At 40.8% G+C, this 26,237-nt stretch overlaps 1 protein-coding gene across 1 annotated transcript in view; it reads left to right on the forward strand.

The window, feature by feature from the left end:
• Window positions 1–26,237, forward strand: part of NTRK2 (neurotrophic receptor tyrosine kinase 2) — a 180,664-nt gene that overhangs the window by 120,041 nt on the left and 34,386 nt on the right. Inside the window, exon 7 of the mRNA XM_019625496.1 lies at window positions 2,133–2,367. Coding sequence (XP_019481041.1) covers window positions 2,133–2,367 — 235 coding nt within the window. The remainder of the gene's footprint in view (window positions 1–2,132; window positions 2,368–26,237) is intronic.

Genomic DNA, 26,237 nt, shown 5'->3' on the forward strand with positions numbered 1-26,237 from the left:
TGAGAAGGCTTGGGCTTGAGTAATCTTTCGTTCTTTCGTGAGGTAGGAAGGGCCAGCCCTTTGGTGTCCCTAAGAGCCCTGTCACAGGCCATTCGGGGGGCGGGGGGGAAGAAATGCCCAGAAGATAAGTTGTGCTTTTTTGTCTCTTCTCCATTTTTTTAGAGAGAACCTGTGTTTGCAAAGCCTTTCTCTCTGGCTTTTTGATGGAAGGCTGCAAAGCATTGTACAAGCAGAGTTTCAATTACTTCTCACATCAGTGTGCTAAGGAAGTTGGGGTCAGTATCCCCACTTTACAGAATGAGGAAACAGGCCCAGAGAGGTTCTGAAGCTCACCTGAGGTTACAGCTGCTGTGTTAGGACAGGATTCAAATTCAGTTCTGATACCCAGAGCCTTGCCCACTGCACTGCAAGATTGCTTATTCCAGGGAGAGATTTCGAGCTGAAGAGATCCCTGGGGCGTTCCTCCTTATTGCTCCCCAATGTGACAAGAGGTGGTTGGGGGAACTATGGTTTGAATGGAGGTGAACTAGATGTGTTAGGACTTCCCTTGTATAAAAATAGGAAGTTCCTTTCTAGGAATGGCTCAATCCAGGTATTTAGAGACAAAAGGGACCTAAATGATCACACAGCATAGTATCCCTTTGTACTTTTGACTAACGGAGAAATTAAACACTGGAAAATTGAAAAGTCTTCTGCAGATCATGGTCCTGGATACCTCTGGGACGGGGTAACACCACACCTCCTTGTCCAGTGCTTGTTGTCCAAGAATACAGGAATGAAAGATCAGATGACAGCATATTTTAGAAATCAAGGAAAGGGGGAATCACTCCGGGCTGGTGCCATGATTGAGAAGGGTAAATGCCTGTGCTTGAGTAACTCGTCCGAGACAGAGCTGGCTGGTAAGGGGTGGGGCAACACCAGGTCCAGGTTCTTGAATCCTGACTCTCTCCTTTTCAGATAGCCATACAGCTCTGGAACACTGCAGGTGAAGGAACCACTTTAGAACTCATTTAAAATCCTCTATGTTGATTTTAAGTGCTTCAAACTGTCTGGAAGGAGATGTCGTTGGCCGACTAGCCTTTGGGAGGGAGAAGCCCTTTGGCCAAGCTTTCACTTCTTGCCCTGCGGTGCCCCATCAGGCCGCCAGGGGCAGTGGCACCAGTCTTGGCTCACCTCGCAGGGTTCCAGAGTGGCGACCGCCGCCAGCGCTGATGGAGGATCCTAAGACTGGGACCCTCCCCTCCCTGAAGCACCTATCAGTGTTATGATACCTTAATTCATCCCACAGCTGGGAAAAGGCTGGTGTGTAAGACAGAAGACAGATATAAAATACCATACTCTCACCAACACCTCCCCGCCAAAAAAAAAGCGTAAAGAATTCAACTTACCCCAGTAAAAGAAAAAATGTGTTGTCATTCAAAAGAACTCTCCTATGTGGTGGCCAGTGCATGTGTTGAGCCAGAGGTCAGGGGAAGGGGTGGGCAGAAGGAGAAGGTATTTTTCACCTGGAATGAATGTCCAGGGTGACAATGCCCTGGGATTCTGCTGAAATGGGCTTAAGGGAGATCAGTGTAGCTTGGAAACCATGCCGGGAAGCAGAGCAGGTGGAATCGGGGACAACACAGATGCCAGCTCTGGCCCTGGTGGGGCACTCTGGAGAGATCAGCCTTAGTCGGGGGTGCTGGCTGCAGCCTTGGTGGGGGGAGCTGGCTGCAGCCTGTGGCTGGGAGAGGCCGGGTGATGCTCTCACTGGGGCTCAATGACTCACTGTTCTAGGAGAGCCAAGCTCTCCCCTGGCATTTTGTTTTATTTTTGCGCTTCAGCCACCCACTGCTTTTCAGTACTGGGGGCTCTGGCCTGTGCCTGACCCCAGCATTCTTCAGGAGCCCTCAAAACATGAACCTGTCTGTATTTGAAGGGGTTACCATTCAGGCCCTGGGAATTCTAGACTCTGGGAATTGAAGGCTGGGTGCTTTTGAGGTACAGTCATGGGTGAAGCATCTTTTGCTCCTCTTTATGCTAAGTCAGGCTGCGTCTTTTAGAACCAGCAACTGGGGGGTGCATGGGGGAAGGGCAAAGGGTCTCTCAAGGAAGAGTTCCAGCTCCGGCAACACCTTCCCTGTCCTCTGCAGGGCACATGGACCAGATGCCGTGTTGATGGCTGAAGGCAACCCGCCGACGGAGCTGACGCAGTCGCAGATGCTGCACATCGCTCAGCAGATCGCCGCAGGCATGGTCTACCTGGCATCCCAGCACTTTGTGCACCGAGACCTGGCCACCCGAAACTGCCTGGTTGGCGAGAACCTCCTGGTGAAAATCGGGGACTTTGGCATGTCCCGGGATGTGTACAGCACTGACTACTATAGGGTGAGTGGCTGCGCTCACCAGGAGACCCCAGGGCCTTGTGTCCCTGGGAGGTCCTTGTGTTCATTTGCTCGGGCTACCATAACAAAATACCTCAGACTAAGTGGCTTAAACAACAGACATTTATTTTCTCACAGTTCTTCAGGCTAGAAGTCGAAGAGCAGGGTGATGATGCTTCTTCTAAGGCTCCTCTCCTTGAGTTGCAGACAATGCCTTATCGGTGTCCTCACATGGTCATTCCTCTGTAGATACACAACCCTGGTGTCTCTTTGTGTGCCTAAATTTCCTCTTATAAAGGGGCCAGTCAGACTGGATTAGGGCCCACCTCAGTGGCCTTATTTTAACTTAATCACCTCTTTAAGGCCCCAACTCCAACTACAGTCATGATTTGAGGTACTGGGGATTAAGACTTCAACACATACATTTCGGGGAAATGCAGTTCAGCCCACGACACCTATTCTGCTCTTTCCATGGCTCTCCAGAGTGGTGTGTGATGTTTCTAATAGGAAAGTTCTCAGCCTGAGGATTCCGCCAGGGGATTCCGAGGGCTTGGGGAAATTCCTGGAGGGCATGAGTTTAAATAATTTTGAGGTTTGCACTGTGAAATTATGCCTGGAGCATTTGTTTGAGGTTGGACTTAAGATGAAGTTGTTCACATAAATAATAGTACACTAGACCTTGGAAGTTCCCACATGGAATCGTGTTGGTTGAAAGTGGATTAACCTGTGGCCCTCTTGGTGTGATGTATCAAGTTCCATCCTGTCAGCTCCTGAATTGTCCCACCCAGCCCACCTGGGGTTCCGCCACTAGAAGCATTAAGGGATAGAGTTATAGACAATAATTCAAATCCACTGATTACCAGGAATTGGCCCCTTTGGCATGTTACATTTGTGAACTGAGATCTTGGGACTTGGGTATGAGGGAAAAGGAACATTTCTGGAAATCTCGCAGTCGTGATACTGAAAGTGAAGGTTCGTGTGGTGTCCTACTACCTCAAATGCTCAGTTGGGTTTCCTTGTTTTGCTGGCCTTTCCAGGGAAGAGGAAGAAAATAGGAAGGAAAAGAAACAATGTGCTTTATGTATATAGCCTAGGAAGACAGAACATGTAACTTGACTAACTTTCATAAGGTAGGACTGGTGAAAGAAATGCCTCTCTGCACCTTTGCTGTTTCCTTTATGATTTACTTTTGAGAAAGAGCCTCCGCAGTTTGCTCCCTATTCTCCCTGCAGCCTCCCTTACCTCCAATGCCGCTTCACTTTAGCTGAGCCAACTTTGCTACAATTAGTCTAAGACAATGAATCGATTGCTTTGCTGTATTTTCTTCTACAGATTGTTTGTGGGGCTTCTTCTTTTGTCACCTCAATAAACATTGTCCATGTTTTATATAACACGGACTAGAGACCAAACTGAAAAAGATTCTCTTGGGTGTATTTGTAGAACACGTGAGCATAGTCTCAACTTCAGGTGTTCAAAGTGGAGCTTCAAAGCACCTGTCCTGAGTCTAGCAATGACTAGGTTGTTCTAGATAGCTAAAACATGGCAGGGGGAGGGATTGTATATTACCTCCCAATGGATGCGTCTGCTCTGCTCCCTTGGTGGGAGATGGGGATGGGGGCACCTCCCTGTCTCAGGGGGACAAAAAAAAACACATGGTGTTTCCCTAAGGAAAAGCTTTGCTGATATTGATGAGCACCTAAGGGAGAAACATTTGGCCCAAGCAACAGCTTTCTCTTCAGCTATAAGTTAATAAAGGTCTCAGAGTGCCTGGCACAAAATAAGTGCTCAGTAAATGTTTTCAACCTTATCATTATCCAGTTCATTAAAGTTATACTTCATTCCCAAAGCCAGGACTGAACTAGGTGGAACCCAATGTCCCTTTCTACAATCTCTAGAAAAATAATTCAGAGGGAAAAGACTGAAAAGCTCAACAATATGAAGATAAACCACCCAATTAAAAAAAATAGGCAAATACGATTTAAGTAGAGATCTCTCTAAAGAAAATATACCAATGACCAATAAGCACCCAAAATGAGGCTCAACATCAATAGTCATTAGGGAAATGTAAATCAAGACCACAATGAAATACTTACTGCTTCATATCCACTGAGATGGCTGTAATAAAGAGACAGATAATAACAAATGTTAACGAGGATGTGGAGAAATTGGAACCCTCATAAACTGCTGGTGGGCATGTAAAATGGTGCAGCTGCTTGGAAAAACAGTTTGGCAGTTTCTCGAAATGCTCAACACAGAGTCACCATATAAGAGAAATGAAATCGTATGTTCACACAAAAACTTGTACACAAGTGAAATGGCAGCATTATTCATAATAGCAATAAAGTGGAAACAAAAAATTTAAGTGTATCAACTGAAGAATAGATCAACAAAAAAATATGGTAATCTATACAGTAGAATATGATTTATCAATTAAAAGGAATGAGTACTGATTGATACTACAACACATATGAACCTTGAAAACATTATGGTAAGTGAAAGAAGCCAGACACAAAAGGTCACATGTTATGTGATTTCAGTTTTGTGAAAGGTCCAGAATAGGCAAATCCACAGAGACGGTAGATTAGCTGTTCCTTGAGGCTGGGGGCAATGGAGAATGTGGAGTGACTGCTACTGGAGATGGAGTTTCTTTTGGGGATGATGAAAAAGTTTTAGAATTGTATAGTGGTGATGGTTGTTTAGCATATTTGCAAATATACTAAAAATCATTGAATGTGTACTTTAAAAGGGTAAATATCAATGTATATGAATTATATCTCAATGAAAAAAAACCTGAAAAGGAAAATATTAGCAAAATAGTGACCATGATTATGGGCATAAAGAGTTAGTCTTGGTCAGTTACACATTATAAAAACACGGTCCCTTGTCATCCACCATATTTTATCATTGTTAAAAAGAAAACCCTCCACTTAGGTGCCATTTTCCTGAAGTACTTCCTTCTGAATTGATTGGAGAAAATAATGATTCTGAGTTCCTTTATTTGTTAAATGTTCTGGGAACTATTGCAGTCATTAAAAAATGTCCTTCAAATGCGACATTTATTTATCACCCCTGTCCCATACGATGGTCACTATTCAGTTGCAGCTGCAGGGTTTGTATGTTTACTTGCTTGCTTGTTATTCCCACTGAGGATGAGGAAAAAGAACCAGCCTTCCACTGGCCTTTGTAATGGGTGGGAATGGGTGGAAGCAGATAGGAAAGTGGCTGAGGGATTTAAGACTTGGCAATCTAATAGTAGCCTAGGAAAACAAACATATCAATGACTTATTTTGCCTTCTCTACAATTTTAAAGAGATAGTGAAACTTTTGGTTCCATGATACTATTTATCATCATACTATTCATTTGCAGAATATTTTTGCTTATTAAAACATCAAAAGCATATCAGTGGAGTCCATTCTGTGGAGTTTATCAAAGAGATGAGCAGAAGCTGTTGCTCTGTTTTTGCAGTTGAACTCCAGAACATTTTGCAGTGGCTATTTCCCAGAATACTCTCACTTGCATATTAATTATCCACCTGTTGGGTCATCTATAAGCTTGGCATTGAACCCCTCCCACCATGGTGTCTCTTCATCTTCTCTGTCCCAGCAGCTTGGAAATGTGTTCTGACAGTTCAGGTTTCTCGTTTGCAGGCCACTTTTCTTCCTTATTCTCTTTGTATCCTCTCCAAAAGCCTGCACACTCCAAAGTGACGAGGTGCTGTAGCTGAAGTGTGTTGTCATCACCAATGTTGAATATCCTTTCTGCCATAGTAATGAGGGAGGACTTTTGTGTTAGCCTGGGCTATCTTATATGGAAGGATGATGATGGAGCCTAGAGTCAACTAGGTTGAGGAGTAACATGTCCCTTATATTTAAGCGACAACCAAAGCCCCTGGCCACCTGAGCCCTCTGCTCAGGGTAGCTTGTGAGGCAGCCTTGTGGGGTGACCACAGCACTGTGCAATCTGGGGCATGGGGGGCGGGTGGCAGCTGTTTCTCCATCAAGGGGGAGCTGGCAGCTCCAGGAAACGGCTGCCTCAAGGCTTTCACCCTGTTTCAGCTGAGCTAATTATATCTTCCCGATGAAGGAAGAAATCAGAGCGCCACATTTGCATTGAAAGCAGCCTGATATGGCGGGTCCAAAATTACTCTAGCATTTATGTTCTCTGAATTGTTTTAATTAGCAGCTCCAGTGCCCATCTTTTATTCCATTTTTATTCCTTCCCTCCACTGGCAAAACCTGACATTTAGGAAACATCTGAACCAGATTTCTGTCACAGTATGCCTGTCTCAGACTTAGGATCTTACTCTACTTGGTCATTACTATGCCACAGTAGAGCCACTGAAATTTTTTTAATGTGCATGTTGGTTTTCACTGTTTGGGTCCACCATGTGCTTAAAATGAATGTGATCCGTTGGTTAGTATGGGGCCCCTACACATCTGAAATCCTAGCTGTGAAGTCTTGTTCTCCTATGGGCTTTAGTTTTATGTTGGGGTGTTAAGAAATCCTACCCCATAATTCATCTTCCACTTAAGAAGAAAAGGAAGCAGAATAGGCAAATTGATTTATGGTGGACATTTAATGAACAAATGCATATAACTTGGCTAAGCAAGGCCATGCATGGTCAGAATCCTGAAGTGTTAAAATGATATCAGAAGCAAAGTCCAAGAAATCATCTTTGGGAGTTCAATCCCAGTTTATTAGCTACAGAGAGAAAAGAAGATGGATTGTACTAAAGTCAGCTGCTGGAACAAGTAGCAAAAAGAACTGATTTGAACTTCAGTACCTTTTTTCTTACACTGCCCACCCTGGAGTAAGAGGGGCGATGAACTAGAAAATAAAGTCCTGAACCACAGAGGAGAGAAGAAGGCATAGGTACTTTAAGAACTGGATAAGCACATAAGAAATAATCAAGAGTTAACTTTTATACCTCAGTCTTTGAAAAGAATGTGTTTATTTTTAAGTAATAGTTTCATGTAATGTGAACATTTCTAGATAAGATAGGTAAGATAGTCAGCCAGATAAGATAGAGATAGATAAATGATAGATCAATAGATAGGTAGATAGATACCAGATAGATAGATAGATAGATAGATAGATAATCTTGACTTATCCCACTAATGTTTTTAGCATGTGGTTTTGTAAAATATCAATGTCATTTCCTCTAAGAGGAGTATCATTGCACCTCCCTGGTGAATGCCTGCTAATTCTTAAGATGCAATTTTAGCTTCACCTGCTCCCTGATTTCCTTCAAGCAGAGTAATTGCTCACAAATCTGTGGTCCCTCAATACTTGATATAAATGGGCATTACAGCATAGAGCACACTGCATCATGAAAATTTGTTCATATACCAGTATATGTTTCTCACTAGCATGAGAGCAGGGAGAAGACAAATCCTATACATATTTGTATCTCACAGACTGGCTGACTGCACAGCATATACTAGGTGGTCAGTCAATGATGGATGAACAGGACACACATCAGGAAAAGTCTTTATGAGTGTATCTTTTTAGCCCTGTAGATGAATACAGAAGATACTCAGATTTGAAGATGGGCCTGGCTCTGAGGCTCAGAGTACTGACTTCAGGAAGTCAAGTTAGGGACATAGGGTGATCCTTATCCCGGACAATTTGTTTTCAATGGAGAGCTCAGATCTGAAACTTATTTGCATTTATACCATAATAGAAAACCTCCTCTGGTATACTCTGCCTAGAACCCTTAAAATCAGGCACAGTGTTCACTTTAAGATGCACCACAACCCCTTCCTGAAAGAGGAATATCCTCTATGCCATTAATTCTCCTTTGCATGTATCCTTTCCTCATTTTCCCCCTTAATACATAATACTTGCACAATGACTCTTAACTTTCACATGGGCAATTATAGACCTTTCTGTTTGTATTCTTTTGATTAAAGTGGACCCAGAAACATAAGAGGTTATTTATTTTATGAAGTCATCCTCAATTTATGCCCTGTACAACAACACTTAGAGAGAGCACAGCTCAGAGGAACCTATCTGCCAAGGAGAAATCAGAACGCTGAGTTTAGACTAATTCTATATTAAACTAGATTTGCATAAATTGCTTCAAGATGCTAAATTGGCTTACTTTGTATTCAAGCCTTCTTAAGAATATTACATATTCTTTGCAGTTGCAACAGGATGGGTGAGTGTCCATTCATTCATTTATTCAGCATGTATTTATGAAACAGCTACTAAGTGCTAGATGCTGTACTAGATATTAAAGGAATCCAGATAAAAGAGACACACAGGCTGTACCTTGAAGGAGTTTTTAGACACGTGATAATGTGATAAATGCTGTAATAGAGATAGGTATTGGCAACCTGAAAGAGAAAGCCATCAGCCTACTCTGGGAAATCAGAGTCAGGTTCACAGAGATATGATATTTGAGCTGGTATTTAAGATACAAACCCCAAATTGTTCTATTGGCAGCAAGGCCCTGGGCTAGGAGGGGCGCGTGGCATTCTTGGCATGGGAAGTAGCATACGAAAAGAGGCTGCAGTGTAAACATCATAAGGTATGTGGCCAGGGAATGGGGACTCCTTTGCATGCATCCGAGGTAACCAAGTAGGCTATTTAGGCTATTATCAGATTTCACGGGGGCCTATTTGCCATGCCAAAGACTTTGGACTTGGTCCTTTTGGCAGTGGGAAGCCACTGAGAGTTTTTAATGCCAGAAAATGACATGTCAGATTGCATTATGTCAACTTATGAAAATAGATCCACCCAACAGATTCCCAGATCGCCACTCCTGTACATATTTGATTGGCCTAGACCAGTGTCTCTCAAACTGGGTCTATGAGCTGCCAGTGGATATTCACCAATAAAAGAGATTCCTGATCACTAGGTAAGCAATAATTTCCTTCCTGCAGGGCTCCTCAGAGTCTTTAATCTATTACTGTACCTTGTGGCCTTTCAAGAAGGGCTATGGAAAATGGCTAAGGCCAGCATAGAACTGGCCTGGAGAACCTTTGTTACCAACCAGTGAAGACTTTTAGCTGGAGATGGGATAAATCCCCTTTGTTTTTGCAAATCTTCTGATTACATGTCTGGGATGAAATCAATAGTGTATCTACTTTGTATATGGAAGCACTTCATGCAGAAATTAAGTATGCCTTTGGGTGAACTGGGAGGAAAGGTAGGTCATAGCCCATTGGCTTGGATAGGCCAGAAGGATTCTGATTCGTCAAAGTGCCTCTAGTTATCTTTTTAAGCATAAGGAATGCATTTATAATAAATGTTTCACTATATTTGTCTATAGTTCTACCATGTATGTCAGCCCCAGATAAATGGCCATTGATCAATTTTTCTCCTCATTGTGGATCATATTTGCCTACTCCTTTGAATGCGTAGTAATTTTAGACTGGATGCCAGACATTATGAATTTATTTTGTTGAATGCTAGATATTTTTGCAATCCTGTACATATTTTTGAGCTTTGTTCTAGAGGGTGATTATGCTGCCTTGAAACAGTTTGATCCCTTGGTGTGTTGCTGTTAAGATTAGGCAGTATCAGACCTGTGCTTACTTTAGAGCTAATGATTCTCCACTACTGTGGCACGATCTACTGTATTCTCAGTTCCCCAAGAATTATGAGGTTTTCACTGTGCTTCACAGGAACCAGCACTATTCCTAGTTCTGTGTGAACACTGGGTGCTATTTTTACTAATCCTTTTGGATAGTTCTTCCCCAGCCACTGATAGATAGTATCCCCACATGCACTGATCAATACTCATCTGAAAACTCAAACTTGAGGGGCACACTCTGTAGATCTTCAGAATTCTTCGTGTGTAGGTCTCTCTCCTTGGTATTCTGTCCTTTCTACTCTAGCCGCCTTGACCTCCTCAGACTCTCAACTCCATCTTTTTAACTTAGGGAGCATGTTGGGCTCCACATGGGTTCTCCTGTCTCTCTCTTTCAATGAATCAAACTTGGCAATCATAAGGCTCACTACATTTGTTTCTTATCTATGAGAATCATTATCCTTCATTGCCTGTTATCTAATATCTTGAAGATAATTGTGTCTTATATATTTAAGCCATATTTTGGTTGTTTCAGGTGAGAAGGCAGATCTCTTCCCTGTTACTCCACCTTGACTAGAAGTAGAAGACAGTTGCCATCTCTCTTGGTGATGAATATGTCATTTCAAAAATCTGTCAGTGAACCACTTATAAACTGCAGTAAAGAAAACAAGTTCTCCCACCTCTTTAGAAAGCTACTCCCTGTGAAGGCTTTTTTTCCCCCCTTTTTAATTGAATAACTTACATTTACATAATACTTCTTCTACAATTAAAGTTTTCCTGCCTACACAAGATTATTACTTAAGTAGGAGAGTAGATTTTCTCCATCTCCAGTGAATACTGAGCAAGAGGAAATTATCTTAGCTTCCCTATTACCTCTGAGAGATTCCCCAAGCTCAAAATGTGAATTGGTTCAAGAAGGCTTTGGAAAAAAATGTGCGGACAGAATATTAATAATGCTCCACACTTTTCACGTTTTCCCACAGCCTTTGTCCTTCGGTCAGGGATAGAACACCTTGGATGGATAAATAACTAAATTAATCCAAGATGGTATCGTGTTGCCTATATAATTCTTAGCCATACCTCTTCAGTATGTAGATACTGAGGGAGATATGTCCTACTCCCTAAAGAAAACCACAAATCTCCTAGGGAGAAGAAACGTAAATGAATCACTCTGATACTAGGCAGTGTGATACATATTCTGAAGAGTAGAAATAAATTGATTTTTAATGGGATGTGGGATGACATCTGGAAAATTCTCTGGAAGAAATAAGATTTGACCTGGGTCTTAAAGGCAGAAGAGCAGATGGGGGTATTGTTGAACTTAAAGACTGCTACAAGTGACTAAAGTGTAAACAACGCTAAGTGACCTGATTACATGTGACTCTTAGGGAGAACGTGTATGTTCTAATTTTGATCTTCATAATGCCTCACACAGTGTTAGGCACTTCCTATGTTCTTACTGATTATGATAATTGCCTAAAACAAGGTTCTAAGGAAGATTGTATTTTATTCTTCCTGGAAGTCTTTGAAAGTAAAGATGCTATTCACCCACTGTAGATCTTCAGAATGGAGTTTTCTCCTAAGTCCAAGCATGACTTGACTTCGTCTCTCACTGCTCCTTAAACCTTTCCTAGAATTCTGTCCTCGGGTGATTATTTCCTATTTCTGCTTGGTCTGTCTGTCTAGATATGAAAAACTATAAAACTCCAAGACCTTCACTTTGTGGTGAATACAGGTGTTGAATTGCAATGATTTACATCTGAAACATATACTGTTCTATACCAATTTTACCTCAATTTAAAACAAAAAAACAAAAACCAAGAAATTGTTTTGACAACCTGACCTAATATTGGATATATGTGAGGAAATGAAAAACACCAGGAATGATCCCTCTGCAGAGCTGCATCAGCTTTTCTTGGTGATTATCCCATTGGCAGTCATGAGAACTTAGTACAGGCATATAACCCGAGAAATTCTATTTACCAGATAAAAACAGATCCTAAAGTGGGCTCCACTAAGAGAATTATCAAACACAAAGTTGCTTGTGATATCTAACTGTGAGACAATTTGTCAGGTTCTTTTCCTGCTAATGGAGGCATACCAGTGTTATCTTACCTGGTACTATAGCACTCCCCCACTATTAGGCTCCCAAGCTTGACTGCACATCTGAATAGCTCAGAGCGCTTTTTGAAAATCTTGATTACTGGGTCTCACCTTACATAGAATGATTTAGCATCTCTGGGGCGATGACAATGGGAATTGATAGTTTTAACAAGCTTCTTCAGTGAGTCTGATGTGCAGTTTAAGAATCATATTGGTCCTCTGAATAGACATTTCTCCAAAGAGGAGATATAGATGGCCAATAGACATGAAAAGATGCTCAATGTCACTAATCTTCAGAGAAATGCAAATTAAAACCAAAATTACCTCACACCTGTCAGAAAGGCTATCAACAATAAATCAATGAACAAGTGTTGGCAAGGATGTGGAGAAAAGGTAACCCTCGTGCTCTGTTGATGAGTTGCAAATTGGTGCAGCCACAATGGAAAACAGTATGGAGGTTCCTCAAAAATTAAAAATAGAACTACTTTATGACCCAGCAACTCCACTTCTGGATATTTATCCAAAGAAACCCAAAACACTAATTCAAAACATAAATACATCCCTGTGTTCATTGTAGCATTATTTACAATTGCTATGATAAAGAAGGAGCCTAAGTGTCCATCAATAAACGATTGTTTATTGTACAAACGATTGGTACATATATACAATGGAATATTACTTGGCCATGAAAAAGAGTGAAATCTTGCCATCTGCAACAACATGGGTGGACCTAGAGGGTATTATGCTAAGTGAAATAAGTCAGACAGAGAAAGACAAATACCATATGATTTCATTTATATGTGAAATCTAAAAAACAAAATAAATGAACAAACAAACAGATTCATAGATACAGACAACAAACTGATGGTAGCCAGACTTGAGGGGTGTGTGTTGAGGGGGGGCGGGGGGGAGAGGCTGGGTGAAAAAGGTGAAGGGATTAAGAAGTATAAATTAACAGTTACAAAATAATCACAGGGATATAAATCATAGGGAATATAGCAATTATATTGTAATAACTATGTATGGTGCCAGGTGGGTACTAGACTTATCAGGAGGAACCACATTGTAAGTTATATAAATTTCTAACCACTATGTTGTAAACCTGAAACTAATATAATATTGAAGTTCAACTGCAATTAAAAAATAAAATAATGGGCCGGCCGAGTGGCTCAGTAGGTTAAGAGCTCGCTCAAGAGTTTGAGCTCTGAGCAACAGCGGTTCAAGTCCAGCCCGAGCTGAGCAGCCACTGAGCTGCCAACAGGTAGCAGGATGGCTCAGCTAAAAAAAATAAATAAATAAAATAAAATAAAAATAAAATAAAATAAAATAAAATAAAAAAATACATTGGACCTGCTCAGTAGTACAGACATAACATAGTCTCATCTGTGCTAAAATGCAAATAATAACATTGTAAAAGATCTTAATTAGCAAGCTGAAAAAATAGGTTACGTGGTATTAAAAGTTTTCTCAAGCTTGAATCATTACTTTCCTGATGGAGATGGTATTACTATAATTAATGGATTTTTAGGACTTCCAATGAGAAAGACATTTTGAATTTTAATCATTATCATACAATCATATCCTACTTTCCTTACCATCAGAACCTAGATTCATTGAACCATGGCATTTCTGGTAAATGAAATATTATTTGAGGCTCTCCCCTCTCATCCTAGGTGGTTAGCTTAGCTCATTCTCTAGTTAAGTTTTATCAAAGACGACATGAGGATATATAGAGAGAGAGACAGAAAAAGCAGCAGGCTGAAATTGATGTGACATGTTTCTGGACAAGCCAACATCATAGCAGCAATGCCTCCCTCCAGCAGGAAGCCAGAGCTCCCCAGTGGGTCTGGCAGTCTTGGCAGACCCCTGCTGGCCTTCTTTGTCACTGCATGGTTGTGTGTCTGTGTGGGTGACTGGTGGGGGCCCTGCGCAGGAAAAGCAAAAAAGGCTTGTGAGGAGTCAAACAGCTTGTCAAGGTATCCTTGTGGGTGTCTATATTGAAGTGTCACAGTATGAAGGCTTTTTATTAGCAGCTATTTTAAAATCCTAACACTGAAACGGAACAGTTTCTTCCCTACATGGCATTTCCAGGCTGGCTTACTCCCTCACAGCCCTACGACAGCATCAGCTATCTCCTAAGGGGGTGGAGAACATGACGTTGGGTTCCGTTAACAGCAGAGCCCGGCTCTGTGGCCCACGCCCTCAGCCCTGGAGATAATTTGGTTCATTCACATGTTCTTGATGACGGGGGATATGGCAGCGGGGGCTGAGGAGGATTCTAGGCTCCTGCCCCGCCTTTGCGTTCAGCACAGAAGCAAGGGTATAAAAAGATTGATATCCAATTTTAAGGGCATAGAGGAAACATTTACCCCGAGGTGAAATGCAGAGTGAGTTAAGTCAACATCAGCATGTTTTCTGGTGGCTACAGTAGGTGCTTGATTTCTTCCCAGTTCTTTGAGGGCAAGTAGTAACTTTCTTCTGGAAAACTCATTAGAATTCATTGTAGGAAACAATCGTGACCTTAAACGATGTTAATGTCTTAGAGATTTGATGTTAGGTCTTGTAAGGAAGATTAACATTTATTGGCCTCCTTTTATATCTCAGCTTGATGTGTAACCTTCTCAACCATCTTTAACAATATACAGATGGAGGGAATAATATGCAGAGAGAGGAAGTCACTTTCCTGAGACATCATAGTGTATCCAGGTGGCAGAGCTGGCGCCTGAACCCCTGTTCTCCAATGTAAAAGCCATTCTCTTCTCACTCTGAACCTCCCTGATGCCCTCAACACAACCCAGCTCCGCGAGTCTTCTCCCCGGGAGGTGGAGAAGGGTTGCCTGGTGGATTCTCAGAGCTCTGCTTTAGTGGTCATATCAAGTTCATCTGGGACACTGTGCTCACTGCATATGACAAAGTCCTAAAGCTTTATTGGCTGGAGGAGGAAAAGGAATACTTTAAATTTCAGCACCACAACCTTTTCTATTGGGAAAAGGCTTCAGAAATAGCCAGTCTGACTTTCTTATGGAAGAAGCATGGATGCTTTCCAGATTCTAAATCTGGATAATATGCCAAAGAACATGGAATCAGCAGAGAGCAGAACTAGCTCTGTTCTCACTTGCAATATGTGTGCAGTGTGTAACTTTGGATAACTCATTTAACTTCTCTGAACTTTACTCTACATCTTGTAAAATGGTAAACAAGTCTATTCTTCCTGCTACTAGTGCCATCATGAAGCCCCCATGGAAATTGTGACATATATATGTAAGTTATTATTGTTGTTATTGGTGAACAGGGACAAAGTAGAATCTTGTGGCACATGCTGGGCTCCACCTTCCATGTTTGGAGGGATGTTATCTTGGATAAACATCCCTAAATCTGGGATGGGGTCCTAGGAACCTGAGCGCTGTCTCAGATCTTTATGGACTAGTCCCAGGGTATTGCTTTCGGGGCATAGGCATTGGCCAGCACACTTTCCTTCTCTCCTAGCCTTCTGAATTTATGATATTCCTCCCATGATTGTTTTACAGCCATTCTTCCTACACTGTTTGGTCAACCCTCCCAGGCTAGAGTGATGTTTATGAGGTGGTTGAGAACATCGGAGGACTTCCCTAATCCTTACTGCCTGCTGATCTGGACTCTGTATTTTTTCTACTGTGCCTTTAAAGGCAACTTTAGCTGCCACTACAGGCAGCACATTTTAATACTCTGTGTGATATGCTTTGTTTGTCTCTGTGTGGTTGGTCCAGAACTGTCACTTGCTTACTTTTGTCAGCCATTGTGAGTCACCACTATTTGCCTGGGCATGAGACACATGTCGTAAAAGGAAACCTTCATGGCATAAACCTCACACACTGCAGCATAAGCTCGACTTGGCTAGCACAGGACAGGGCTCTGCCCTCTGGCAGGCTGATGAAGCCTACGCACTCCTTCCCCAAATAAGGCTTTAAACATATAAAAGAAAATGCATAGGGACACAAAAGAGCACAGTTGCACTGAAGTACAGCTATAACATGTTAAATATGTGATATAAAAATGCATGTGTTTTCATAAAAACATTAAATAATGAGATATGGTGGCAGGTATAATAACCACTCTAATTTCAAAATGATGACCATAAATAATGTTTTGAGATAACTGCCACAACAATAATGTGATATGAAAATATCTGATTTCTGCAGGGGACAACTTCCCATATTCTACTGATACTGTTGTGGTTTGTTGCCTACATTAATAATTTAAGTAGATGATAACTTTTTTGTTACACATTAGTGGAAATTAGATGCAAACCAAGTTCATAGAGCCCTATGAAATTTATTTGTGATCCCTTGAGGGTCTATGCATTACAGACAAAGAGCTCTTGCTTTAGAGTATTGCAAAATAGTGCCTGAATGCTTATTAGTCATGTACAATAAAGTCCTACGGGCTGATAGCATTCCAGAGCACCTGAAGCATGGAGATAGAGGTGGGAGAGCATAAATAGCAGAGATGCTGGAGCCAGACTTTCTGAGTTTAAATTACAGCTCCACCTCTTACTAACTATGTGACCTTGAACAGGTTGCTTAACCTCTCCACACTCAATTCCTTCAACTGTTAAGTGGCAACAACCATAATACCTTCTCAAATTGCTATTGTAAGGATTAAATGCACTTTAAAAAGTGCGCCCCTCATAGTGGGCATTTTATGTGCCAGCTATTATTATTTGATTATATGTGAAGTTTTAAAAAGAATATCTCAGAGATAAACAGCATTAGAGTGAATCAGCCCTGGGCAAAGCAATGGTAAGCTGGGCACACACATAGTGGTGTTTGACTGGCTGTGAGTCCAGCCTACATTTCTCTACCTCTCAAGGATACCATGGGGGACTTTTCCAAGAGTCTTGATAAAATCAATATACATACTTTATGCCCATGGCAATCTCCCATCTTCCATCCTGCAAGTTCACCTAACAGGAACTGGATAGTCATCAGCTATGACTTAATCTTGATAAATCCAACTTGTTTCTGGTCATCACTGCTTCCTTTTCTAAGTGCTTTCAAACTATTTTTAAATAGCTGCTGTTAATATTCAGTCTGGGACAAAGGTCATGTTTATTTATCTGCTGTTTCTGGAGTCCTGCTTCTTCATGTCAACCTCTGTCCATCTCTCTTCATCATCTCTGTGTCTTCCTTTTCCCTCCTTCCTACTGACTGTATGAATGTCTTGTCAAGAGGAGTAGGCTGGGGCATTATTTAACAGTGCCTGGAGACACATATTCTTTTAAAAACAACTTTGAACTCTCTATTAATCTCACCTCCTTTGGGTTTCAAATTCCTCTTGACCATGTTTGTTCCGTTTTTTTCTAGATTTAAAATAAATTTTATTGATGGGACAGAGAGAATCGGGAATAGGAATTCCATAGTTAATTCACTCAACAAAAACTGTTGAGCACCTTATGTGCACTACGGAGGAAAAAGTGAGCAAAAATAGACTTATTTTAGTCCAGCAGAGCTAAGAGCCCACCTGTAGAGGCAGACATCAATAAAATAATCCCCAAACACTGGTGGTGTTGAAAAAAATGTATACAAGTGGTCAGCATTGCTCAAGCAATAGTTCACCGTAATCAGAAGTGTCTGGATGCTGATGGGGACAAGTTTGAGCACCTCTTGTAATTGCAGAAGTCAAACATGACTTGTATTCATCTTTTGTTATTGGTATATATTGAGTATTACAATTTTAATCATTTTTTCCTATCTTAAAATGATAGAAAATAACATATTAGAGCTCCAGGAAGATTGAGGCAGGAAACTTTGAGCCAGGTCTTGCAGGTTGACTAGACTAAAAGAAGAGGAAAGTGCACTCCAGGCAGAGGAAATAACAGGGAGGAAGGCCCTGTGGCAGAAGGAGCAGAGCGTGATGAAAGAAACAAAAGGTGGCTGGTATGCTCCGCACAGAGCACAAAGGGCAAAATCCAGCTGGAGAAGCAGAAAGGGCCTAAGCCACATAGGACCTGGTCAGCCATGCTAAAGATTTTCCATTATTGTGAAACAATGGGATGCTGCTAAGAGTTTTAAGCAAGATGTGGGATGGTGCAAGTCTGGAGAACCAGAGCAGCTGTAACAGATGGGGTAAGGGCTCTTGGAGAAGCTTAGGAGAGAGACAATGGCATGGCATTCCAGGGTAGTGTCAGTGGAGACAGAGCCAACTGAAGAGAATTATATGCCATTTAGGAGGCAAAATTGCAGGACCTAGTGGTGAATTTGATATGTAAAGTACAAAGCAGATGAAGCAGTCAAGGATGTGAAATAGATTTCTACCTGCATAAGTGGAAAGATGATGGTATCATTTACTGTCTGGTTTTAGAATGAGCTGGGGACAAGAATTCAGTTTGGTATGTGTTGAGTTTGAGGTCACTTGAAGTAATCCATATTTCAAGGGTGTCTCTAAAAAGCAAGAGAACACTCAGAGGAGGGTGATCAAGAAGTCTGGGACCATGCCATAGCAGGGATAATTGAGGGACCTGGGGGCATTGGGCTGAGAGAAAGGAAAACCTAGATGCGAACACATTCTGCCATGCAGATGAGGAAGGTGGTTCCAGAGGCCAGAACTGGGACTGTTGGGTAGAAGTTTCATGAAGCAGGTTTGGCACAGTGTAAACAAGAACTGCCTAAGAATGAGAGCTGTGGTGTGGGCTGCCTTGCCAAGAGATGAGTTCCTTGTCACTGGAGGGGGTGTCCAAACATAAGCTCTCTGTCTTCCACGATGCTGTAGAATGGGCTCAGTGTTTTGTAAATTGTGGAACCCAATCATCATTGTGGAGGAGCTTCCGTAATTGGTTCTAGAAACAGCTGATTTAAATGGCATCTGCTTATATGTATTATAACCATTAATATAGCTCTTACTACTAAGTGCATTATAACCATTAATAAAAAGTAGTGGAAACCAACTGCTCAGATGAGTTGTATATATGATTTTAACACATCAGGTAACAGCAAAACTTTAATGTGGTTTGATTTATAATACATAAATGTTACCAACTTGAAGCTTTAGAAATGCATTCATACTAATATGATGCATTTTGATTTCATTTAGTTTTGGGGATTTTGTTTTAAGATTGTATGTGATGTAGATAACTTATTAAGAGGATTCCATGGTTTATATTCTAACAATTAAAATCAGCTATCATATTCCCATTTCTGTAAATTATTTTAGCCCAAACATAAAGGATAGGACCAGATATAGGTGCTCTCTGCATGGGGAGAAATTTACAAAACAGTCTGTTTCCAGACTCAGCTGTGGTTCTAACTCACCCTGTGCTCTCTAATAAGCCCTCATTCTATGTTTTCCTTGCTTTCAAACTTGCCAAACTTCATCTGAAATTTCAAAGGCATTGATTATATGTGCATGGACTATTCTAAAAAGTTTGAAGCTTAGTATCTCATTATACTTATGACATAATTATTTAAAAAGAGTATGGACAATGCCCAATAGTTTCTCCATGTCACAGAGAAAAGAATGCCCAAATGTTCATGGCTTTGAAGCACAACTGACTGTGAATAATGAAGTGGCAGTAATTAAGAGGGAAAAAGAGGAATGGTAAGCAGATCAAGGAAACCCAGAGAATGTTTGATTCAACTTTTTACCAGATGACTGCTTCACTATTCTCCAAACTCTCAGCAAAATGCACCAACTTTGCAGTAGAGGGAACATTCACCCAAGGACACACTTGGCCATAACAGTGTTCTCTAGTTGCTCATTCAGTGCTAGAACACCCAATGTGTCCTGAAATGCTCCCACTGAAAAGACTGAGAAATGAATAGAATATGGTAGTCTATTTCAGCCCATTGCTTAACATTCCAGGCTCCTCTTCCCAAAAACATATACCTCAAAACCCTTTCAAAATGAGAAACGATGTTAGCTCGCTAACCAACATAATACTCCTGTTATTAATAAGGTCAACTACCTCTGGTTACACAAACCCAAAGTGTGCTAAGTAATGATTTCTGTGACCTGAGCGCCACCTGTGTGATCCGCTTGTCATCTGGGTGCACCTGAACTTCCTTGGGCCTCTGTGTGTGGGTCTCAGTTATGAAATGAGGACAGTGTTTGGGTCAGATGACTGCTAAGTCATTTTAGCTCTAAAATTCTAAGTTCAATTCCCAGTTCCAGGGAATTAAATAAAAGTATTTTCTACACAGGGAAGACTTAAGGTCAATTCTTAAAGAAATTGCAATTGGCAGAAAGCAAACACCCAAACAAAAAAAACACAAAGCCACAGTTATTTTCATCTGCAGGCAGTAAAGTTTTGCTTAGTGGTATTCTAAAAAATTAGTTTCTTTGTTCCCTGCTCATCAACAAATGCCCATGAGTCATTCAGAATTTTCTTTTGATACATTTATCCCCTGGCCTTACAGATAAGAGGATTAAGTGACATTATCTTCTTCTACCTTTTCTCTCTTAGAGGACTCTCCCTATATTAGTCTAAGTTTATTTATTTATTAGCATCATGCCGACTTTCATCATTTGTCTTGGGTGTATGTGCACATGAAATACATAAAATGGCAAAGGAATGCAAGGGTATATAAAACATGATAACATCTCTTTCGTGCCAGATGTCCTGCTATCATGTTGTAGATCAATATTACCTGTGGATAGCCAGGGCCTCTCCTCATGACAAACAACCTGGCATGATAAGGAGGGGAAGGAACCAACGTAAACACAATCATGAGATGGTCTTCATTAACTAGTACAGCCAAGGGTACACACCTGTGCTACTTGGTGTTGTTCAAAAAAGTTAAACATTGTCAACAATTGTCAATGTCATTCTTGAAAACCTGTTTTATAGATGGTAATTTAGAGCTTCAGAAGATTAAAGGTCTTTCCTAACTTGAAGCCAGATAGCCCAGCTTTCTTTACCATTTTAAGGCACATAGCAAGGAGGCCTCCAATCGTTTCATTCTCCACACCTCACTTATAAGAGAGCCACCCTTTATTCCTTCAGCATGGAGACTGAGCAGGATGGAGGATGAGGTGTTTTGGTAGGAGGTCTCCGGTTTGGAATAGTGATTTTTTTCTCCCATATACCAAGCTCGTTCAGTTTCTTTTCTATAGGTTGACTAAGAACTTCCAGATGGAAGTCATGTATCCTCTTCCCAGGCCCCTGTTGGCTTCAGCTTTCCCTAAGCAGGCTCAAGGAACACACTAGCAGTTTGGGGGTTAAAAACAGCAGGCTTGGACATCCCCTGGGTGTGGCATGTTTCCAGGAAAGAATGCCACAAATGGAAAGAACAGTGTGGGAAAGAAATGTCCACTTGAATGAGATCAGGATGTTCTGAGCTTTTGCCTGGTGCCGCCCGCTTGGGGCTGCAGCTTGGCAGTGCCAGGAGGCACTCAGTGCCCTAGGCAGCTCTGGGTGCACCTTGGAAGGCGACACCCACCCCCACAGGAGGAGGACTAGCCATGCAGGCAAAGGCCACCCAGAGGGAGTTCTCAGAGGAAGGAAGGTTCCTTTGAGGAGTGGTCAGCAAGACATTCTTACCCCAGGACTCATGAGAAGTGGAGCTGTTTTTCTTCTTTCTCAAAATGCAAATAGCCTCTGTCCTTGGAATTAGGAAGATGGGTTGCTAGGCAATCACTTCTAAACAAGCACTCCCCTGCCCCTTTTTCCTGACCCCTAGAACAATGGAGACTTTTCAGCAAATGGAACTAAGATGGAGAAAAAGACATGGCAAAAATTAAAATGGAACCAGAGATTATGGAAGGTCTGGCTCACAGAGCATGGGAAGGAAAATGTAATATTAATAAGTTGTGTTCTAGGCAGACCAAAGAGGGCTTCATTTCTTACCATCACATTGGCCTCATTATCACATGCCATGTGGTACAGGCAATGCAGTGGCCAACTGTCCATGCTGATTCCACTCTTAATGATTCCAGTGACCCTGAGGAGATGATGTTATTACCAGTTAATGAGGAGGTCGGGGTCTGAGTCTCTCTATCAATAAGACAACATTTGGAATTATATTTTCTAAAATAATATTTTTAACAATTCCCATGTTTTCTTAGATCCTATCATGGTCTTGATAGAAAATCGGTGGCACATGAAATCAAGTAATAGAAACATATTTGAATAAGAGGACTATTTACAAAGGTGTAGGTAGGTTTTAGGGAAACCACAAGGGAGAGTGTAGGACTCTGTCATCCCTTGGACTTAAGTGACAAGGGGAGGGAGTGGTTACCCAGAAAGTCACCTGAACAGAAGCTGTGACTTTTGGTAGAAGGATGCAGCCAGCCTGTCATGACTCTATATCAAATGTCCTGTCCTTTGAACCCAGTGGGAAGCCAGAGGCAAGGAGACAACCGAAGTGTGTTAGAGAGGAGAGAGGAGAGATCTTGCCTCCTTCTCTTTTTATAAGAGCATTAATCCCATCATGACGCTGCCTCCCTCGTAACCTAATCTAACTCTAATAACCTCCCAAAGGCCCCACCTCTTAATATAATCCCATTGGGAATTAGAGTTTCAACATATGAATTTGGGGGGATAAAATTCAGCCCATAGCACCAAGTAACAGTTTAGAGTAGACACTCTGAAGACCACTATACTAGTGACTTAAGAGAACCAGATTATCTCCCCGGGAAATTTACTGCCAGGTTCTAATGTGTACATTCATGCAAGGCCTGCTATTATCCTTACCTCTAAAGCATGGGACATCAGATGACCTGTCCAGAAAATGAGCATGAGGGACATATGCTGGCCAACCTGCTCTGTTTGACAGAGGTAGTAAGGACACTGATTCCAAAAGGTCTATACATAAGACTAGAGAGCTTTGTTATCAATCATCAGGGCTCCTTTGGCTTTTCTCCATTTTAAATGTTTTTATGTTGAAAGCAATGTTATAAAAACATTTTTGAAATTTTAAGAGAAAAACTAAGTCATGCTGAAACCCACATAATTGCATATTTGTGTATTTGTACACACAATTCTCTTGTAGTGTACCCATTATATATGTGTGTGTGTGTGTGTTTATACACAGACATAGATGCAGATATATATATTTATATATATACACACACACACATATAGATGCACACATATGTATATATAGTTGATTCTTATTATTAGTGGTAGTTGTGTCCTATAAATTCATTGTGAGCAGTGAATTAGAGATTACTGAACCATTGCTCCTCAGGAACATACAGGGTTAGGTTCCTGTGACCTCTGGTCACAAACTTTTCATCAACCTATCAATATATAACCTTGTTTTATGTGTGTTTAAAGACACCTTATTTAATATATGTAGTTGATTCATTAGTATTGACCTCACGGCCAACAGCATTGTAAGTCATGCCTGAATGCAGTGTATTTAACACATGTATTTTCTCTGTTAAGTACATCACAGCCTTCATGCTCTTAGGAACACTAGCCAGCACTTCAGCACTATGCTTGTAGGTCATTTTAATCAGTGCGATCACCAACAAAAATTATAAAAATGCTAAAATGTGGCACTAAATAGACCACAAAAGAGATGCTAATGTATAGTCTGAGAGCTAAGACAAGAGACAGAGTGTCACCTTGCTCGACCTTAACTGGAAAGGACTCAAAGTTTTTGTTGCTCTGCATATGTCTGTGAATGACGATGAAAGTGCAGTGACTATTGATTTGGGAGTGACACATAAATTGTAGGGAGTAGGCAAATTTGCAAATACAGAATTTGCAAATAATGAGGCTCTACAGCATATACACAATACACATACACATACGTATACATTACATAGCTGTAATCACCTTAAACTTATCATTTTTATTCATTTTTTTGTGCCTGGTCTTTTATTATAAACATTTTCTTATTCCAATGAGTGATCATTATATAACAATCATTTTTAATGGCTAAGTCATATTCTATCTTGTTAAGTTATCATAATGAGCGTAATCATTCCCTATTGTTGGACTTCTAGGTTTTTCCTTTTGCTACTGTTTTAAAGAACTGTGCAGAGAGCATGATTGCCTGTAGGTCATTTTTCTTCTTTTAAGTTACTTATTTAGGACAAGCTCCAGTAGTGGCCTCACAAGCTCAAAGGATATGAACATTATTATGACTCTTGGTCTATATTGTTGTCCTGCTTGTAAAACAGTTGTACAGTATGTGCATTTCTAACTACCAATCCTGGGGTGTCTCAGCTGCACCTAACCCTGAGAAGATTGGTGATTATATGAAAAGCTTTGCAAATTCCTAAATAAAACACTGTCCCCCAGGTGTGACTCTGGATTCCTTTGGTTATTGATGCATGATCTCCGTCCCCCTGACTGTTGATTCGTTCCTTTGGGGCAAGTCAGGAATTCAACAGCCAAGGAAGCCCCTTACCCACCTTCTTAGTATAAAAGGCAGGGGCTGGTTGTGAGTGGCATATCTGAAGGAGGAAATGCCAAGTTGAACTTGGGTAATGTGTCCAAAATGGAGCTTCAAAGCTCTCGATGCTGAATATGATCCTCAGAGAGGACATAAATTAAGAACCTGGGAGGATGGAAGTTTACTGGATGAAACTGCGAGAGAACAGGTAGTCTGAAATAAGTTCTTCCGATATCCATGCCAGGTTTTTATATGAATTTCAGTGATGCCTTTATTGGAAGGGCAAATCTGTCTGAAGGGACTGCAAAGGACAAATGCCAAAGTCAACTACTTCCCAATTTTTGTAACCCCTTTTTGTCTTTTACGCAGGTTTTATTTTTTGCCTGTGTGCTTTTAACATTTAAATTTTGAGGTATTGATTTTTTTCCTTATAAATGAATGGTTCCTTAAAATACGGGTGGCCAAATGTGTTTGTGTGTGTGTGCAATTGGTCATGTACATGTAATTAAACAAATATTATTTTCCTAACCCATTTTTGCATTTTATTTTGGAAACAAAATATAGCTTATTTAACCTGTAATTCAAAGTATATTATATAATAATTGAAACTTGCTGATTTTTGTTTTCATTGTCTTCTTAAATCAATTGAGAAAGTATGATACCCCAATGTCCCTTTTATCCATAAGTGGAAGATTTGTATTTTAAAAAAAATGACATTTCACTTTAGCCATTATGTCCACAGGATAAAAACAAAGGAGTTTTGGAGAGAGAAATTGTTTTGAAATGCCTTTGTTTTGAATCACTTAGCAGTTTAACCTTTAAAATGATGGTTTGTGGGTTTTTATTGATTAGACTGAAGAGGAGTCTATGCAGCCAAAATAATTAAATTGGCTTAGCCAAGAAATTAGCTCATTCAGTGGGCAAGGAGGATATCAATCCAGTTGATTGATTGGTATTATGTGAAATAACTAACCAAGGGATTTAATTTCTGAATTTTTTTCCCAGAGCTTTGTTATTGCATAGACATTCTGATTAATGAAAATGTAAACTACTTAAGAATGTTTTGCGTTTTTTTAGTGCTGACATGTAATATCATTTTTCTTTTTGATTGGGTTGAATTGTGAATTAAACACCCCATGGAACAAAGTTTTAGTATTAGATGTCAGTATTAGAGGTTTAGGAAATGGAGCAGAATCTGGTGGCCTTTAGCCAAGATGGCTTTTAGGAAAACCCATCTCCTGCCACACTGAGAGGACAGATGTTAGGTTTCCTGGGTGGCTCTTACTAAGGACTAGCAAAGCACATTTGAGCAAGGTTCTTTCTCAGCAGGACCTTGACCTTAAATTAACAGGAGGCATTCTATTTAAGGAGGCATCTAATCTGAATCCACTCGGTAGCTAAGTGGCTCTGTCAATGTGCTGTCACAAAATTATACTTTTGTGCACATACCACAGAACATAAACTGTAAGGTAACTAACATTTCTCTAGTATATGGGATAGCTACTGTCAGGTATTCACATGAACATTTGGTTTAAAGAAAGCAATTTACCTGCTTGGACTTAAAAAATCATTTCAAAGATAGGACCTATCCTAAGTTAATCTCCATTTCACAAAGATATGTAGACAAAATGTAATGATATATGATTATTTATCAAAAGGGGACGGGCAACATGCAGTTGGCAGATTAAATAGGTTTTCTTTCTCAGCGCTATGGTGAATTCTTTCTTTTGTCTTATTCTTCCCCCACTCCACTTTTGGTGGGTTAAGAAAAGGTAGGGAAGTGGGAAAGGGTGATGAGTATTCTGACCCTTCTAAGTTAGGCCTCCGTAGTGAGGTCATTTTGCAGATGCATGAGCTAGGGGAAAAAAGGCCCCTTAAGTATCCCCAATTCTTGTCTTAAAAATTACTACCTG

Source organism: Hipposideros armiger, unplaced genomic scaffold (assembly GCF_001890085.2).
Source record: "Hipposideros armiger isolate ML-2016 unplaced genomic scaffold, ASM189008v1 scaffold_632, whole genome shotgun sequence".
NCBI lineage: Eukaryota > Metazoa > Chordata > Mammalia > Chiroptera > Hipposideridae > Hipposideros > Hipposideros armiger.